We start from the raw sequence: 19,386 nt of genomic DNA, 5'->3' as shown, positions 1-19,386 counted from the left end.
TTGGACCGGAACGAACTTCCTCACCTACAGGAGCTGGACGAGGATCGCCACCTACACATGAAAATTTGACAACAATAAGAACAACAACGAATAGATGTCTTTCATCGCATGAAGGACGATTGCAATATCTTCCAGGCGGAAGACTACGTTATTGCCAGGACTGCGGGGTTAGTGATGGCAGGGAACATTGACCGGTCCGACATCTGCATATTTAGAGAGAATCTGGCGACTCTTAAAGCACTTATCCAGGAATATTGAAACCTTTTGCCCTACCATTAAAGTGGTACGAGAGGATTCATTGATGAATTGTGCAAAAGCAATCATTGGCGATGTCAGTTGATGGACCCAAATCGATGGACCAAATCGTGGATACCTGAACATCTAATGTCTGGTATCATCCTCATTCAACCTAACCTACCTCTGTGGTCTTTTCGTAACCATTTATATACCATCCACCATAGGATGATGGTATACTAACATCGTCATTCCGTTTATAAAATATCGAAATATTTGTCTGAAACCCCATAAACTATATATATTTTTGATCGCCATAACTTTTTAAGTCGATCTAGCCATGTCACTCTGTCTGTCTGTGGAAAGAACGTAAACTTTCGATGGAGTAAAGCTAGGTCGGTTGGGGTTGTAAGAGGGCCATATCGGCCAAAAAAACATATAGCTCCCATATAAACCGATTTCTCTATTATACTCCTTGAGCCTTGATTGAGAGCACAAATCTTATCCGATTTGGTTGAAATTTTGCACGTGGCTTAAATTTTGCACTATGGCTCTAAATAGACGTACCAAATATGCTCCGAATCGGCCCATAACCTGATATAGCTCCTATATAAAACGATCTCCCGATTATATTCCATGATCTTCTGCAAAATTTAAGCCAAATAGAATAAGAATTACGCCTTATTCCATTTAGCTGAAATTTTGCATAGTGACTTTTTCTACGGCCCTAAACACAAGTGCCAAATATGATTTGAATCGGTCCATAACCTGAGTTTTGCACGCTTTTACCTTTTTATAGTTCGTTCTGACTATGCTCGGGCGAAAAGTCCAACAAAGTACTAGGCTATTACTAGGAAAAACTATTGATCTACACAAAAAAAAAAGGAAAATGAGGTACAACATCCATATTAGACATAATAGTTAGTGTTGTAGTGGTCTGTAATGTTTGTTGGCCTTAGGTCAGGTATGATTTGGTCGCAGGCTTCTGTCTACTATAGCATCCCGGGCTGAACGAATATTGTTGTATTTGTTTGCAACATGATATGGGCGACCTTTAGATATTTACGGATCTGCTTTCTATAACAAGGTGGAAATGAATATAACCTTTGTAAATCCAGATATAGCTCTGAAGTCTCGTATAGTTCAATAAGTCATAAGACTCACCCTTCCGGTGAGAGAAATTTTTGGCTATTATGATAATGTTGTGCGCCAGTAGGTAGCCATATGGAAATTTTTAATATATTTTTTATCCTTACTTAATGATTTCATTAGAGGAATAGATTTTAAAAATATGCTCCAACCTATTTTCTAATTATTTACATTTCTTGATGTAATGACCTATACGTACATAGATTATTTTGAATGGCCTAGTGACGAAAATGTTTGCAGCGTTACTTCTAAAGTTTTATAACAAATAATAAAAAAAAATTAAAAATCATCTATGCCAACGATCAGACTTCTAACATAAACATTCGTTATCAGTTTATGGATCTTCGAGACTATGTTTAACACTAAAGCTATAATGTTTTTCTTTTTAGATAACTAACTTGTCAGCAGAATTCGAGTTATGTACTGTGTTGTGACCCTTGACGTTTCATAAAAAATAAGCTCTGTCTTTCGTGTATACGATTTTCCTCCCCCATTCACTCACATGCTATTTTACCATCAAAACTGCTCAGAGCAATGGCAAAGGCCTGTAATGCACACAATGGATAACGATAGTCCATGGTAAAGACATCCTCAGAGGTGCGTCCAAATTGCATGACAATATATTCTGGGTCTGAATCATGAACCAATTGGAAATTCTTTACGGATGCTTGGGTGACACGTCCATGAAAATTTAAGACATACGATTGTGTTTCATCATTCCAAACGGGGGTTTTATTGTGTAGTTCAACAATATTATCCAAATGCTGGGTAAAAAGGAATAAAAAGAAAAAATAGTGAATAAAAAAAATCATTTCGCAGAAGAGATGGATACACTAACACTGTGTCAAGACCATGGATGTGTATTTGCCCATCCCTGTTCTAAATATACATTTATTTCATTGCTTATACCCAGTGTACATACTTTACTTTTCCAGAGATCCATAATGCCCTGTTGCTTGGGATCTGCAGAGCTTATTTTCACTCTTTGATCATCTTCAGTCATGCCAGGCAGTATTACAGTCATATTGCGTGGTCCTTTGAAGCCCAATATATTGGTGTCCTTCGTAAAAGTTTAGGAAAACTTAGTAAGGCTTATACCATTTTCAAAACCATGAGTTTAACTTACATATATTACCACAGCCAAGTCCTGTCGCGGATTTTCCGTATTCTCTTTGCTGCCACTATCGTATACTGTAAATGAGGTCCCAAACACATTCGAGCGCAATTTGCCGCAATAACCTTCGGCATTGCGTGACAAATCGGTTGGATCACAACTTATAATGTAATTTGAGGTTTTGCTCTTCTTGCGTTTGCGTCCTCCCAATAGAAATATTTTCTTGCCATAGTCCCTCTCCAAATGCAAATAGTATATGGGAAATAGGCCACGATCCATGCCTTTGCGATCACGGGTTATGCGACATTTATACAGCACACCCTGGGGAGCGGGTTGCATGACAAAATGCTCAATATTGCCTATAACATCACCTTCTGGTTCTGTGGGCTCATTGCTTTCACCTGCTTGACCATTGGCCGCATTACCAGCGGCATGGGGTGAATTGTTGGACGAGTTGTTAGTTTGCTTGGCAGGCATAACTGGAGCTGCCAATGCTATGCTATTGCGATTGGCATAATCTTCTTCATCCAGTGTATCATCAAAGGATTGCTGCCTTGATCTTTGTCTGGGCTGGGAAGAGGCCGAATTCGTTGAACTACTGTGTATATTGCGATGAGGAGTTTCGGCGCTTAACACCACCGGACTACTTTCCTCATCTTCCAGGTCATGTGTGGAAATTTCCTCTATAAGATCTATTGAATTTATTGTAATACATGTGAAAGCTGTTTTTATTTCATGTTACTCACCTTCATCTACTTTGACATTGGTCCTTTTTGGCGTTCTCAAATGATTTGAATTCGTAGCATATTTTGTGCTATTACTGACCACTGTGGAGGCCATGCTGGTGGGAGAATTGACATCAGCTGTGGTATTGCTGAGTATCTGGTCTGGATTTTGCGTAGAACTTATGAACTGCATTGGTCCATCATAGGCATGTAATTCGCGTGCATTATTGGTGTTGCTACGCAAACCAGACATGGGACGGTTTATTTGTAAATCACTGGCTTGTACCATGCCAGGTGAAGCTCGTTTTTGTCTTATGTAGGCTTCCATTAGTTGGCGCTGGAATAAATGAAAAAAAAAAGAATATTAAGCATGGAGCTGAGAGATATTTTGTTTTAAAAAGGTTTCAAAGGCATTTAAAAAAGTAAAAAGACAAAAAAAAAAATGGTTTTATAAAATAGACACCTCAAATAAAATTATAAAGGGCATATTTATCTAATATCAATGAGTTTATCCCGATTTTGTCATAAGATAAATGATAGAGAAACTCCTTTGTATAGCTGACTCCCAACAGTGAGCCTCTAAGCGACACCTTTTCATAGAAAAATCTTAACGTGGCTGAAGATCTCACAAATGTTTCCAGCATTAGTACGGGAAACTCACCTATGAAATATTTTTTTTGTATGATCTTTTTAGGATTTGGATCCAGGCGTACGGCGTAATTGACAGAGATTGATATGTTGCACAGTAGGGTGGGTCGTTAGCAGCTGTCACAATCGTAATCTACAACAAATTCTTAGAAGTTTTGCTAGGAAACCATGAGTTGTTAGGAAATCATAGTTTCTTTGAAAAATTTTCTTAGAATTTGTCTTGCATAACTATTTTGTCGCAAATTGCGAATAGACTCACCCTATTATACAATAGCTAAGAAAAATCCTTTGGTAGGAGTGAATTATAGATGACTGTTAGCAGGAGAAACCGTGATAAGGTTATTTTTCGCTTCTTTTGTGTACAAGAGTCGAATGAGATACCGAAAATGTCAGTTCAGTTTGTTAATGTCCATTTGGACTTCCTTGCTTATGTTCCTCTGCCTGAGTGCAGATGGATTCCTGAGCTTTAAAATGTTCCCTACTTGTGGTCCTCTGCCTGAGCTCAATTTGAGAATGTCCTCAAGCTCGGTTATGTCCATTTGGACTTCCATGCTTATATTCTTCTGCCTGAGCGCAAATGGATTTTTGACTTTTTAGGCTTTACTGCATAAGTTTTTTTGCCTGTGCACAGAACCTGGGAAATGATGAATTCCTAAGATCAAGAATTTCCTCAAGCTTAATAATGCTCTCTTAGACTTGCCCTTGCTCGTGTTTCTCACCCTGATCTCCTCAGCTCAAAAGGTTTCGCAAGCTCAGTAATATCCTCTTAGATTTCCATGCTTATGGTCCTCTGCCTGAGCTCAGTTTGAGAATGTCCTCAAACTCGGTTATGTCCGAGTTTCGGTTTTGCTTGAGCGCAGAGGATTCCTGACTTTTTAGGCTTCGCTGCATAAGTTTTTTTGCCTTGCACAGATTAACTCCTTACATTAAAAATTTCCTCATGCTTGGTAATGCCCTTTAAGATATCCACGCTTATGTTACACTACCTTAGCATAGATGCTTTTAGACTTCCAGGCTTAAGTTTTTGTGCCTGGATACTGCGATCATACCCTCACACGCTATTGGAATTCAATTAGAGGCCACGTGCTAGACATCTTTCCATTATTCGTATGGGGTTTACAATGGCAAAGCTTGTTATACACCCTTTGGAAGTTAGCTCATAGTGAAGACTGGGTCAAAGGCACATTTGCATGCCAATATATTCTGAATTTGAATCATGTACCAGTTGGATATTCTTCACCGATGCTTGTGTGACGCTCCCATAGAAATTTAAGAACTACGATTATGTTTTATTATATCACGTTGTTGTTGTTGAAGCAGTGTAATGTGTTCTATATTTCGTCTGCTTTATTCTGTCACCAGATCCAGGAACTCTGGGACTAAGATGGGGTCGTCCAGAGGGATCTGGGTCTGAGGCGAGTGGGTCTGGCTGAGCAGTTAAACAGATGACGTGTGGTCCCTGATCACAATCGGGACATACATCCTGCACGTTAGCATCAATCCATGCTCTGTAGGAGTTGAGGCGGCTGCATCTGCCGGATCGTAATTGAACCAGAACAACTCTGGTTTGCCGGGGTATGTCAGTTTCATCAGTTGCAATGGCAAGCGGTCGTTCTCCAAGGACCACATTCACCCGATAGCTATTCACCGCATCTGCTACCGTGTCTGCATGAATGCTGTTCAGAACCGTTCGATGTGCCGCTTGATCAAGAGTCTCTTGTGGCGTTGAACCTCACGCTCTAGATCTTGTAGATCTACCTTAAGGCATCTGTGCGGTGAATACCTATCCTAGTCAACATGAGAACTGAGAAGACAGCCCGTCACAGTTCGAAGGGTGGCATTCTGACAGATCTGAATATTATAATATTATTTCACTGCGGGTCACAGAGCTGACGAGACCACACAGGCGCTGAATAACCACAGACCGGCCAATTGCTTTGTATGTGGTCAACTAGCTTTCGTTGTCAGCACCCCAAGTGCTGCCGGCAAATGACTTGAGGACCTTGTTTCAACTTTTGACTTTATCGCAAATTGCTGTGGGCAGAATTTTTAAGAACTGTCAAATGTGACACCAAGAATTTTGGTCGGATTTGTCACTCCGTCGACCATCACTTTCAGCTCCCTACGCACCTCATGCATGTATGTAGTGAACAATGTGACTGAAGATTTGATGGCAGATATCTTCAGAATAAGAGGCAAGTTCGTTGAGGTAGATGTTTAACCTATCGCAGATGTTATCAAGGGGTGGGGCCTGATGCCATGATCGTACATTCGGGGGGAGGATAGGTATAGTTTAAATAGTGCCGGAGATATCACCCCGCCTTATTTAAAATATGAGTGGAAATAAATTAAAAGAAAAAAAAACGTTAGTTAAGAAGCAAGACATCTACCCATCATAATTCACTCGCTTGGTATTTCACCATCGAAAAACAATGGGAAAGTCTAAATACACCTATTGGTTCATGTTTATGACATGGTCGGAGTCCATGATGATGACATGGTCAGAGTCCGAGTTGCTTGATAATGTATTCTGGGTCTAAAAGAAATTTAAGAACACTAAAGTGTTTTTTTTCCATTTAACTTTGCGATTTAGGAGTGTTGTTCAAATTTTTTTAAAACGTCGTTAAAAAGAAATAAAAAAAAAAGTATGCATAAGAAGCTTCTTCTGCCTGCAATTTTAACATGATTAATAAGCATGCCATCGAAACTGCTCAAGGCAATGACAAAGCTTGTAATACACCCATTGAACGATAGTTTAAGGTTAAGACATTTTTAGTGGTATCTCCGAATTGCATGACAATATGTGCTGAATCGGAAGCTAGAAATCCTTCGCCCATAATGTTGTGGTGCTTTAATTGAAATTTAAAGTTTTTATTGTGGAGTTCAACAATATTATACCAAAGCAGAGTAAAAAGAAATAAGAAAAAATCGTAATCCTGTCCAAATACAATGCAGAGTAAAAAGAAGTAAAAAGAAAAAAAAAAAGCGTAATGGTCTCTAACACCAATGCAGAGTAAAAAGAAAAAAAGCGTAATCCTCTCCAATCATGGCAGCTCCTTCCAACCCAATTGTTGATTACCTTCTTGAAGGTAACCCAATCTGTATTCACAGTGATCTAAAAATTAGAGTAAACTCCATTTCAACTTAGGTGCCCACAACTGCAACAAAAGATCATAAGGTCCCCTATATGCTATATATGAAGCAAAGATGGACTTTTAAGATCGAAAAAATTTTCAAGTCCGCTGAAGCTCTATAAGATTTTCAAGCCTATATTCCTCTTCTTAGATATGGCTCCAATTAACGATTTCTTTTTGTCTTTTTTCAAAAATACATCCATTTTCTGTTTCAACTGCTCTTGTTTTTTGTGCATTCTTGATTACCTTCTGACATTTCCTTCCTTCATTAGAATATTTTCTTTCAATTAATAAGTTGACATTATGCATATTCTCTCTCTTGAGTGAAACATGCTGTCATTGTCTTGGGGCAAATACTATAGTCCTTATGCATTTTGCAATTATCAAACAATAGATTTTATTATAATTCACAAGCATACTGCAATTTGCCTCTACTAATTGATTTGTACATGTTGTCAGATTCACAAAGAAGCTATAGAATATACAAAAATTTCTTCATACAAATGATTAAGTTACACAGATATAATTAAATAAAATCAATATCAATTAAGGACTCAGATGTCCTAGAGGTCTTTGCTACCACACTTCCACATTTGGAGAAAAGTTTATTGTGGAACTCCATGGCTGTTTGAGTCTCTTTGTTAGTCCCTCCAACTCACCCTCATTTATCACAAAGTTTATATTCCACAAACAATGTTCATAAAATTGTTCCATTTTCCCCCAGGACATAATGGTTGGAAAATTGATTGCCATAGGGCAATTTATGCAAAATTATTTACATGCATAATAATAAATGTTAAACATGGTTGAGTATTTATAAAAATCAATTATGCATGCAATCTTTACATACAACAATATAAACAGATTGCAAATTCGTTTAGAGCGGAAAACAATGAGCAAAAAAGCAATAAATAAAACGAATACACTGCCAACTTAAATTCAGTCCTAGGCAGCTTGATATTTTTTTAAGCAAATAATAATTTTTGCTTTAATTAAAATTCAAAGGACGTATTGTTGCAGCATTTAAAAACTTTATTTCAATAAAAACTGGCATTGTTCTCAACCACTTATCATTGCCTTAAGGGTAAAATAAACAGTTTTCCTCTCAAAAACTCATCACAATTGACCACAATGTAAACGACGCTGCAGTGAGCTTTGAAAGGAAAGAATATTCTTTATGACGTTTCCTTGATGAGTTTTTCTATTGAATTTCAAGTGCAGATTTTTCCATTATTTAGCAGAAATTGTGAATGCATCATTGATTGCATTGAAAGTCAACATCAATGCAATTCATACAAGTCATATATTTGGTCATTTGTGAGATCTAGTTTAAGGCCTATGAAAATTGAGGACTTTTAAAGGACATGTTTTGTAATTTTAGGAATTGTAGAATTTTCTGTCCTTTGTGGGATTTGATTTTGCTTTCCGTTTGAAAAATTTAAAGAATATAAAAATTTAAAAAAATTGAAAATTTTGGAAAAATTTGAGATTTTGGAGAAATTTGAGATTTTGGAGAAATTTGAGATTTTGGAGAAATTTGAAAATTTCGAGAAAATAAAAGTTTGGAGATATTTAAAAATTTTGAGAAATTTAAAATTTTTGCAAATTTTAAAGTTTTGGAGAAATTTGAAATTTTGGTGAGATATGAAATTTTGGGAAAATATGTGCTTTTGGAGAAATTTGAAATTTTGGAAAATTTTGAATTTATTGATAAATTTTAAATTTTGGAGAAGATTTGAATCTTTGGAGAAATTTTATATATTGGTGTTATTTGAAATTTTGTAGAAATTTTGAAGAAAATTTTGTTGAATTTGGAAATTTTGGAGAAATTTAAAAATTTTGGAGAAATTTAAAACTTTTGGAGAAATTTAAAAATTTTTGGGAAAAATTTCGGAGAAAAAATTTAAAATTTCTCCAAAATTTAGAAATTTCTGAAAAATTAAAAAATTTATTCAAAACAAAAAAAATATAAAATTTTGACAAAATTTAAAATATCTCCAAAATCTTAGTTACTCCAAAATTTTTCAATTTCTTCAAAACATAAAATTTAAAATTTTAAAGACATTTAAATTATTGGGGAAATATTGGTGATATTCTAGTTTTTGGAAAAATTTTAATATTTGGGAATATTTTAACTGTTGGAGATATTTTAAGTTTTAGAGAAATTTTAAGTTTTTGATATATCTTAATTTTTGTAGAAATTTAAAGTTTTAAAGAAATTTTAATTTTGGGGGACATTTTAATTTTTGGAGAAATTTTAAGTTTTGGAGAAATTTTAATTTTTAAGCAAATTTTTTACTTTTGGAGATATTTTAATTTTTGAAGACATTTAAAGTTTTGGTGATATTTTAATTGGATATTTTTTGGAGAAATTTAAAGTTTTAAAGAAGTTTTAATTTTGGAGAAATTTTAATTTTTGCGAAAATGTTTACTTTCGGAGATATTTTAATTTTAAGCTTTAGAGAAATTTTAAGTTTTGGTGAAATTTAAATTTTTGGAGAAATGTAAATTTTTGGAGAAATGTAAATTTTTGGAGAAATTTACATTTTCGAAAAATTTGAATTTTTTGAGAATTTTTAATTTTTTGGTAAAATTTTAACTTTTGGAGATATTTAAATTTTTGGAGAAATTTTAAGTTTTGGAGAAATTTAAATTTTTAGAGAAAATTTTTGAATTTTTTTAACTTCTGAGATAGTTTTTGGAGACATCTTAAGCTTTGAACAAATTTTCATACATTGAAATTTTTAATTATTGAAGAAATTAAAATTTTCATAAATTCACATTATTTGCAAAATAAAAAAATGTTGTAACATTTCTGGAGACATTAATAATTTTGGAGACATTTAAAATTTTTAGAAAAAGCAAAAATTAAAAAAAAAATTTAACAATTTTGGGAGAAATTTAAAAATTTTGGATATATAACTAGTTTTTGGAGATATTTCAAGATTTTAGACAAAAATGTTAGTTTCTGGATGATTTTTGGAGAGATTTCATTATATCAGAAATTTTCATTATTGTAGAATTTTAATTGACATTTTTTTAAAAAAAAGGTTATTTGGAAAAATTAAGAAAGTTGTAATATTTTTGGAGCAATTTTAGTTTTTGGAGAAATTTTAATTGTTGGAGAGATTAGAATTTTTGAAGAAATTTAAATATTTTGAGAAAATTTTAAGTATTATTTTAAAGATTTGTAAATTTTCAAATTTTTCTTTTTGGAGACATTTTTTCTTTTTGGAGACTTAATTTTTGAGTGACTTTAATTTTGGAGACTTAATTTTTATAGACTTAATTTTTGGAGACTTAATTTTTGTAGGCTTAATTTTTGGAGACTTAGTTTTTGTAGACTTAGATTTTAAAAATATTATATTTGGAAGAATTTTAAAAATTTCTGAATTTTTGACATTTTTGGAGACATTTTTAATATTTGGAGACATTTTTTTTTTAAATTTTAATTATTTTAAAGATTTGTAAATTATTTTAAAGATTGGTAAATTTTCAAATTTTTTTTTGGAAAAATTTTCAATTTGGAGACATTTTTTGTTTTTGGAGATTTAATTTTTGGGTGAGTTAAATTTTGGAGACTTAGTTTTTGGAGTCTTAATGTTTATAGACTTAATTTTTGGAGGCTTAATTTTTGTAGATTTAGTTTATGTAGACTTAGATTTTGAAGACTTAATATTTGGAGACATTTTGAACTTTTGTAGAAATTTTAATATTTGGAGAAACTAAAATTTTTCAGAAATTTAAATATTTTGAGAAATGTACTTATTTGAGATATATGAGTAATTTGAAAAATTTGTTTTTGTAGAAATTTTAATTTTTAACGAGATTGAATTCTTTTTTGAATTTTTTTTGAAATGTTTTTTATTATGTTACCATTTAAAATTGAAAGACTTTTCTCCCACTCCTTTGACGATTTTCTATACCGTGCAAGATTTGTTGTACTATTCCGTGCTATATTTTCCGTTTGCAAGATTTGTTCGCTCTTGCGGGATATTTCCGTTTTTTCTGTCATAAGTTTTTCTACCTCATAAACCAATAAAAAGAAGTTTTTATAAAATTTGATATTTGTTTCCCTATTCTCACTCACAGGGACCACAAAAAAAGTTCGTTCTTAACCCATCACTCACTAGAGTTTTTTCTTTCTTCTGAAAACAAAAAATAATACCAAGCAGATTCCTCAGTTTACTTCATATCCTTTATTTGAATCCTTCAACCTCTGTAGCTTGCTACCCCTTAATTTTTTTTTTTTATCACCAAACGAAAGGGGGGCTTTTCTGCTTGAAAGCAAACTAAAGAGCTGGTCATGGAAAATTCCTTTCAAATGCTAATACCATTGATTGCATCAGAAGGAGTCAATGATGCTGGTGCTCCACGATGTTGTAGATGATGATGCGAATGTAAGTTTGTGACAGCTCTGTGGGTAATTGGGTGTGTCTCAAACTGGAATGTTGTTCTAAAATTAAATTGAAAATTTGTTTTGTTTAAAGCTTTCCTTTCTGGCATGGAAAATTCTCTGCACAAACAGAATGGCCATTGGTCTTGATTGACAACATACGAAATTCTTTTGTGGCCAAAGTGAAAATATGCAAATTGTTAGCTTGTCCGCTTTGGTGTTGGCATTCCAAATGTCACCCAGGTTGTTGTCGGCAGTACGTGATGCAGAATCTCTGAGATTTCATTATGCTGGTCTGGCCTTTTGTCGCTGGCATAAAAGAGTGCCAGAACCCACAAAAAGCAAAAAGTCATGCTAATAAAACCATTTTGTCCCCATTATATTGATGACCTAAGAAATGAGACAATAATATCCCAAGGCTGTTATGCTGGTGCTGATAGTGGTACTGCCAATGGAATTTACATTTTTTTAAGTCTGTCAACGAGTATACTGCACAAAAAGGACATTATAAGGCAAAAGGAAAAATGAGAGCAGGTTTTTATATAGGCTTTTCGTCTATATTGTTTCTACAATACATTTTGGGGTGAAATTTTTACAATTTTATGGATTAAGGTAAGCTGCCTTCATAGACCCTTGAATATCTTTCCAATGCAACCTGTAAAAGCGACAGTTTGACTTTTTGCCACAGATAACGAAGATTATTGAATTACATACAAATTAAAATGTCTATGTGTGCTTATGCTACTCTCCCTCGTATACACTTGTAAGAGAGTGAACTTGTGGTTATGTGGCAGTTACTTTTTGAACTACTTTAACCAAAAATACCTTTCCTTAAAGTGAAATGCCTTGGTTTGAATTCCCTGGCGGAATCAAAATAAGTTTTACAGGGGTTGTAAACCTTAGTTTTAAATGATGATGACATTTGTAAGTACTTCTGTAACATGACTGAACTTTTCAAGAGATACCCGGTAGACCTTAGTACTGGACTGTAACTAGCAGCCACCTTATCATAGTGGCAAACTCCCACTTATATGGGAGTAGTTTTCATTTGTTTCTTAATGAAATGTTCGTGCATTACGAAATGTTTGTACAGTGACAAAAAAAAAAATAGGACAAGATGTACAAATCATAGATTTTGTGTAATTTTTAATGGGCTTAGGACAATTAGAAGGAAAATTGAAGCATATCCAAGTTTTTAAAAATTTTGGAGACATTTGGAGATTTTGGAAAATTTTCAATTTTAAAGAAATTTGTAAATTTTGCAGAAAATTTGTAAATTTTGGAGAAATTTGTAAATTTTGGAGAAAATTTGTAAATTTTGGAGAAATTTTTTAATTTTGAAGAAATTTTTTAATTTAGAAGAAATTTTTAAATTTTGGAGAAATTTTTAAATTTTGAAGAAATTTTTAAATTTTGGAGAAATTTTTAAATTTTGGAGAAATATTTAAATTTTGGAGAAATTTTTAAATTTTGGAGAAATTTTTAAATTTTGGAGAAATTTTTAATTTAGAAGAGATTTGTTATTTTGGAGAAATTTTTAATTTTAGATTATTTTAATTTTGAAGAAATTGTTTTGTGGATTTTAATCCGCATTTTGATAAATTTTTAAATTTTGGAGAATTTTTTTAAATTTTGAACAAAATTTGTGAATTATGAAGCAATTTTTAAATATTGGAGAAATATTTAATTTTTGGAGAAATTTTTAAACATTGGAAGAATTTTTTAATTTTGGAGAAACTTTTAAATTTTGGAGGAAATTTTAAATTTTGGAAAAATTTTTAATTTTTGGCAAATTTGTTAAATTTTGGAGATTTTAAATTTTGGAGATTTTAAATTTTGGAGATTTTAAAATTTGGAGATTTTAAATTTTAAAGATTTAAAATTTTAGAGATTTTAAAATTTGGAGATATTTAAATATTTGACAAATTTGTAAATTTTGGAGAAAGCTGAAAAGCTTTGTTGAAATTATAAAATTTTAAAATATTTTTAAATTTTGGAGAATTTTTTTAAATTTTGAAGAAATTTGGCAATTTTGGAGAAATTTTTAACATTTATAGAAACTTTTAATTTAAATGTTGCAAATTTTTAAATGTTGCAAAAATTTTAACTTTTGGAGAAATTTTTTAAAAGGAAGAGAACCTTTTTAAATATGCAGACATTTTTAAATATTGAAGAAATTTTTGATTTTTTGAGAAAATTTTGACTTTTGGAGAAATTTTTAAATAATGCAAAATTTTTGAGAAATTTTTAAAGTTTTATAAAAATTTTTAAATTTTGAAGAAATTTTTAAATTTTGGAGACATTTTTAAATTTTGGAGAAATTTTTAACTTTTGGAGTTTTTTTTTTATTTTGGAAAAATTTTTAAATATTGAATAAATTTTGAGATTTTTGGAGAAATTTTAACTTTGAGGAAATTTTTAAATTTTGAGAAAATTTTTTAAATTTTGAGGAAGTTTTCCATATTAAACTTGGCAAAATTAAATATGGAAAAAATTTAAATCTGAGTCGGAAAAATTTTAAATTTTGGAAGTTTTTAAAGAAATTTCAACATATTTTCTCAATATTTTCTCTCTGTGTAACACTTTGTATTGGGTAATCAGTAATGAGGACCAACTATTGGCTCCTAAAACAGAAACATCAACAACAAGTTAAATGAAATCATGTTGCTCAATAGACATGTACGTAGTACGTCCACCCACCACCATGTAACCCTGAAGATGTATTTGTTCCCGACCGCATCAGCATCAATGTCAGGTATTATATTAAATCTCTGTAGATGTAGGGTCAAGAGATGATGCGAAATACGTGGGTTACATGGCTGGCACGAGTAATTGTAACTACACATGATGGGGGTATCATTGGGTGTAGCATTTTGGGTTTGCCAACAATACCAAACTATTGATGGAACATTAGGATGGCGGGGGTGGAAAGTGGATACCGATATTCAGTGCTTAAAAGCTTATCTTAAGTTCTTATAAGGACTTTCAGAAGAAATCGCCATTTTGTAAAATGTTGGGAAAAAAATACTTAAAATTTTTTCTTCCGAAATTTAGGCAGTATATTTTCTTATTCTTAAGGTATTAAGACTTTATATATCCTATACCTTTAATATCATATGCTCGTTCCACCCTAATATATCCTAAGTACATTTAAAGTTCATTCGAGGTGATGGCATCAGTGTTGACTTGCCTTTGCCATATCAGCAGCTGCTGCTACATATTGCCGTCATTGGACACGGCTGTATGTCCAAAGTATTTATGATGTGGTAACATTGACCAATTACTGTAAATTAGCTTGTGTACCACCACCCATGGTGGTGCTATTGCTGATGCTGTTCATGGTGATGTTGGAATGAATCCATGTCTATTTCGTTCCAATTTTACCCTTGTAACCTTTCAGTGTATGATGCTCATTGTAACCTCTTTCTGCATAGGTTCGAGTACATGGTTACGGTGGCGTTTACGGCAATGTCGCATAGTTCTATACCAAATAAGCCCATGTAGTGATTTGTAATCACTAATTGGCAAATGAACACATAAACGCAAAAACAACCGCTTTGGTTTTGTGCTACAGATGCTATTGTCCTATTCGTAGGGGCCCTATTATCATCGAGCTTTAACTAGCAGCAATCGTTGAAAAAACAGAAAATTTTAATTTTGGAGAAAATTTAAATTTTTGGAGAGTTTTTTAAATTTTGGAGACATTTTTAAAATTTGGAGTAATTTTTAAATTTTTTAGAAATTAAAATTTTTGCAAATAGTTACAAAATTTCACCAAAATAATTTTGGAGAATTTTTAAATTTTGAGGAGAAATTTTTAACTGTGAGAAATTGAGAATAAGATTTTTTTTTTATTTTGGAGATATTTGTAGACATTATAAACTTTTGGAGAAATTTGAAATTTTGGAGATATTTTAGAGAATTCCTAATGTCGAGATTTGAAGATTGTGCCTTTTTTACATATAAGGCCTGACATCAAACCTTCATAGGCCTTTAATTTGGCACTGGACATTGACAGTGACTTTTGCAGAATGGACTCACTATGTCAACCTTTGGCTTTTGTTGCATTGGTCATTTAGTTGTCCCACAGGGATTATAATAAAATTTAATGATAGTTAATTGCGTTTTAGATTATTGCAATTATTATTGATTTTTTTGTGAAAAACAAATTTGATTGCAATTTACTATAACAATAATGGGTTGTAATTAATAGAACAATAAACGAAACTTCATAACAAAAAAGTAATTTATATTTTACTAAATCCATTACAAAAATGTAATTTATATTTTACTTATTGGGTTTGGTAAACACAAATAGATTTTAAACATTTTGTTAACGAATGTACAAATATCCTTTATAGTAACAGGGTGAGAGGGAGTCGTGAATGGAGGGGGGGAAAAGGGGTGTTTGGTTTTGAGTTGCTTCACTAGCCATCAAATTAAATTCGTGGAATTTGCATGTGGTTTTAGTGGTTATGGCGTTATTTGCCATCACAAAATACTATTTTATTTATTTAATAAATTTCGTAAAGCCATGTTTCGATTTTGACTACGTGGACTAATTTATAAGTGAAACAATGGATGGATGCTGTTTGCACACCTACACTGAGAGGATTTTTTTTTTTTGGGAAAAAATATTTTTTTTTTTTTTAAATCATAAAAAATCTTAATGAATTTTAAGTATTTTTGAAAATTTGTTTAGTTAAAATTTTATAGGAATTTTGAAAAAACATCTATAGAAATTTTAAAATTTTGGTGAAAGTTTTTATTTTTGGAGAAATTTTTAAATTTTGGAGAAATTTTTAAATTTGGAAAAATTTTTAATTTTTGGAAAAATTTTTAATTTTTGGAAAAATTTTTAATTTTTGGAAAAATTTTTAATTTTGGAGAAATTTTTAATTTTTGGAGAAATTTTTAATTTTTGGAGAAATTTTTAATTTTTGGAGAAATTTTTAATTTTGGAGTAATTATTAATTTTTTTTAGAGAAATTTTTAATTTTTGGAGAAATTTTTCATATTTGGTGAAAATTTTAACTATAGAAAATTATTAATTTTTGTAGAAATTTTTAATTTTTGAGAAATTTTTAATTTTTGTGGACATTTTAATTTGTTGGAGAAATTATTAATTTTTGGAGAAATTTTTAAATTTTGGAGAATTTTTTAAATTTTGGAGAAATTTTTAAATCTTGGAGAAATTTTAATTTTTGGAGAAATTTTTAAATTATGGAGAAATTTTTAATTTTTGGAGAAATTTTGGTTAACCAAGCTCGACAACCCTGCTATTTTATTATTTTTAGGAGAAATTGTTAATTTTTGGAGACATTTTTTGTTTGAAGAGTAATTTTTAGTTTAACGAGAAATTTTGAATTTTTGGAAAAATTTTTAATTTATAGAGAAACTTAATTTTTTTGGAGAATTTTTTAATTTTTGGAGAAATTTTTAATTTTAAATTTTCAAGCCATCACACCTAATATGGTTGAAAAGTCTTCTAACCAAAGACGAAACGCGTCCCATAGTGGTTGGTGTGTGTTGCTATCTTTGGCTTTCCGATCATTGAGCATCTCCGATCATTGAGCTCGTCTCGAAAGAGAAACAAACAAAAATTGTTTTCAAAAACATTAAAAATTTTTTCTCTCAGTGTGCACCCTGGTGGTGGTGGTTGGTTTCGAATGCTGAATGATTTATGCAATGATGATATAAAAAAATTGTCACAAATAAACAACGACACGGCAATGACTTTGATTTGAATGTTTGGTTATGGCTTTTTACTATGGATTTTTGGGTAGAATGATGGCGCTGCTCATCATAGTATGTGGGTGCTGCATGTGTCTGTGTTTAGAGCGAAAATACACAAAAATCTAAAATTTCCATCATACTTGGGGGACTATTGAGTGAAATCCAAAAAATTTCGGACTTAGTAGTTTGCAAATAAAGCAACAGCAAAGCAGTGTTTAAAATAGAAAAAATAAACAACGATAACGAATCAACATTTGATAAAAATAAAGGGGAAAAAACAAACGAACAAAATCTGAAAAGAAAAAATTAAAAAAAACGAGTTTAGTTAAAAAAAAACGTAGTTTGAAACAAATTGTGGCTCTCAACGTGGAGTATGGAAATCCCTTAGGAGCAAAATTTATATAAAAAATGCAACGAAAAACCTAAAACTTTGTATGAAATTTTAAAAACAAAACCCACCTTACCACTCTTGCCATTGGTAGTGGAGACCATAAATCTGCAAAACGTGACATAAATTTGATTGATTACAAAGTAGATTCGCTATCGTCAAGAACATTAAATCATTCGATTTTGAATAACAAGCGCTGAGCTATTTGTTAGCGAATATTGAGATTAGCTACAAGAGCGATAAGCTTTATTGCCCTCACCATAAAAGTCATTTTGGCCCAGCTGGGCCATAGATAATCCCAAAAGTAAGAACGTTTTTGGCTCAGTTATTTCTTGGCTTTTCAACGAGACGCAACGATGCTTACGCCACTGCTCCGTAGCAAAATGTGGCCCATGCAGCTGCTGTTGGTTTCCTGGGGTGTGTTGAGCATTATGGCCACTTTGCCCACAGCCACCAGGTGTGATACTTCGTATTATGAGAAATACTATTCGGCGCGCAGATTTCTACCTCTGAAGAAGACCTCCACGGTGGAGGTGAGATTCCAGGTGCATCTGGGCGAGGAGAAGTTGGAGGAATTCGAAAGACTGGCCTTGGTGGGAGATGTTGAGGCCTTGGGCTTGTGGAAGGCCGACAAGGCCATTATGATGAACCGCACTGAGGAGTTTGGCAAATGGGAGGCCTTGCTGCAGGTGCCCGTCAATGGTTCCTTCAATTATAGATATTTTATAGCGGCGCAGGATAAGCTAACCTCCCAGGTGCAAATTAGACGCTGGGAATCGTCACTCAACTCACGTTCCCTCTCCGTTGCCAGTGTGTCTGTCAATCGGAGTGACACTTTTGGCTTTGTGTCCGCCAACAAGAAGGAGGTGCAGAGGGGCTGGTTGAATTCCGGTCATTTGGTGCAATTCAAGCTATTCCGCAATCCCTTGAGCCTGCATGAGCTGATAACCACCGAGCATCAGCAGTTGAGGGTAAAGGTTACCCCCGTAGATCCCCAGTGGCGCAGCCAGATAGCCCCTTCGGCTAGGGCCTACACCGAATATGTGCGCATGGAATATGGCAACAGTTTTCTGCGCTCACAACCCCAGCATGGAGTGCTGTACCAGGATAATGGCATTATAATGTATCACCTCACTGTGGCCGATTTGAGTAATGTGGCCTATCTGTTTGAGTTGCTGATGGAGGATACGACAACGGATTTGGTGCGTGTAGTGGGCTATCAATATGTTCAACCTGACATGTTGCAGGGCACCGAAGGTCAGTTTGATCTTACCCTGCTTTCGCCCATTTGGATGAATATGATGGGTTCGCTGAAACTGGAATATGTGGTCATGCATCCCTTGGCCAATTCGACGGTGGATTTTCGCACCTCCTTCACCGAATACTGGCGTGGCAATTGGACCCATCTGGAGGCTGGTCATCGTGGTCTGGGTAAGTCCCTCAAGGAGACCACCAATGCTGCCCCCATCATGGAGAACACTGTGGCCACTATGATAGCCACCGGAGAAATGGGCGCTGACATAGTGGAATTCGATGTGCAGCTGACCAAGGACTTGGTGCCCATCATCTTTCATGACTTTTATGTGTATGTGTGCATTGAATCGAAAACACCCACCAGCAAGGACGATCTCATCCAAGTGCTTATCAAAGATGTGACCTATGAGCAATTGAGGGATTTAACCACCTATCAGTTGGTGGGCTCCAAGATTGTGGAATATGCCTCGCACAACTCGGTGGAGGATGAGAATCATCGTCTGTTCCCCACCTTTGAGGACTTCTTGACTAAGGTCAACAAATCGGTGGGCTTTGACATTGAAATTAAATGGCCGCAGCTCAAGAAAAACGGCGAATGGGAGAGTGTG

The 19,386-nt window shown here is 33.3% G+C and overlaps 2 protein-coding genes across 2 annotated transcripts in view; one reads left to right on the top strand and one right to left on the bottom strand.

Annotated features, from left to right (window-relative positions):
- Positions 1-1,378: 1,378 nt before the first annotated feature.
- The window catches only part of LOC106081230 (protein king tubby), a 111,787-nt gene continuing 93,779 nt past the window's right edge, over positions 1,379-19,386 (bottom strand). Inside the window, exons 2-5 of the mRNA XM_013243058.2 lie at positions 3,244-3,559; positions 2,510-3,189; positions 2,306-2,443; positions 1,379-2,147 (exon numbers count right to left, since the gene is read on the bottom strand). Coding sequence (XP_013098512.1) covers positions 1,878-2,147; positions 2,306-2,443; positions 2,510-3,189; positions 3,244-3,559 — 1,404 coding nt within the window. The 3' untranslated portion in view covers positions 1,379-1,877. The remainder of the gene's footprint in view (positions 2,148-2,305; positions 2,444-2,509; positions 3,190-3,243; positions 3,560-19,386) is intronic.
- The window catches only part of LOC106081229 (glycerophosphocholine phosphodiesterase GPCPD1), a 2,870-nt gene continuing 690 nt past the window's right edge, over positions 17,207-19,386 (top strand). Inside the window, exon 1 of the mRNA XM_013243056.2 lies at positions 17,207-19,386. This exon is cut by the window's right edge and continues 690 nt beyond it. Within this exon, the coding sequence (XP_013098510.2) occupies positions 17,881-19,386 (1,506 nt within the window). The 5' untranslated portion in view covers positions 17,207-17,880.

The sequence above is a fragment of the Stomoxys calcitrans genome, chromosome 5, assembly GCF_963082655.1.
Source record: "Stomoxys calcitrans chromosome 5, idStoCalc2.1, whole genome shotgun sequence".
NCBI classification, from domain to species: domain Eukaryota; kingdom Metazoa; phylum Arthropoda; class Insecta; order Diptera; family Muscidae; genus Stomoxys; species Stomoxys calcitrans.
The sequence above is the reverse complement of the archived record's forward strand: the minus strand, read 5'-3'. Positions and strand labels throughout refer to the sequence as shown.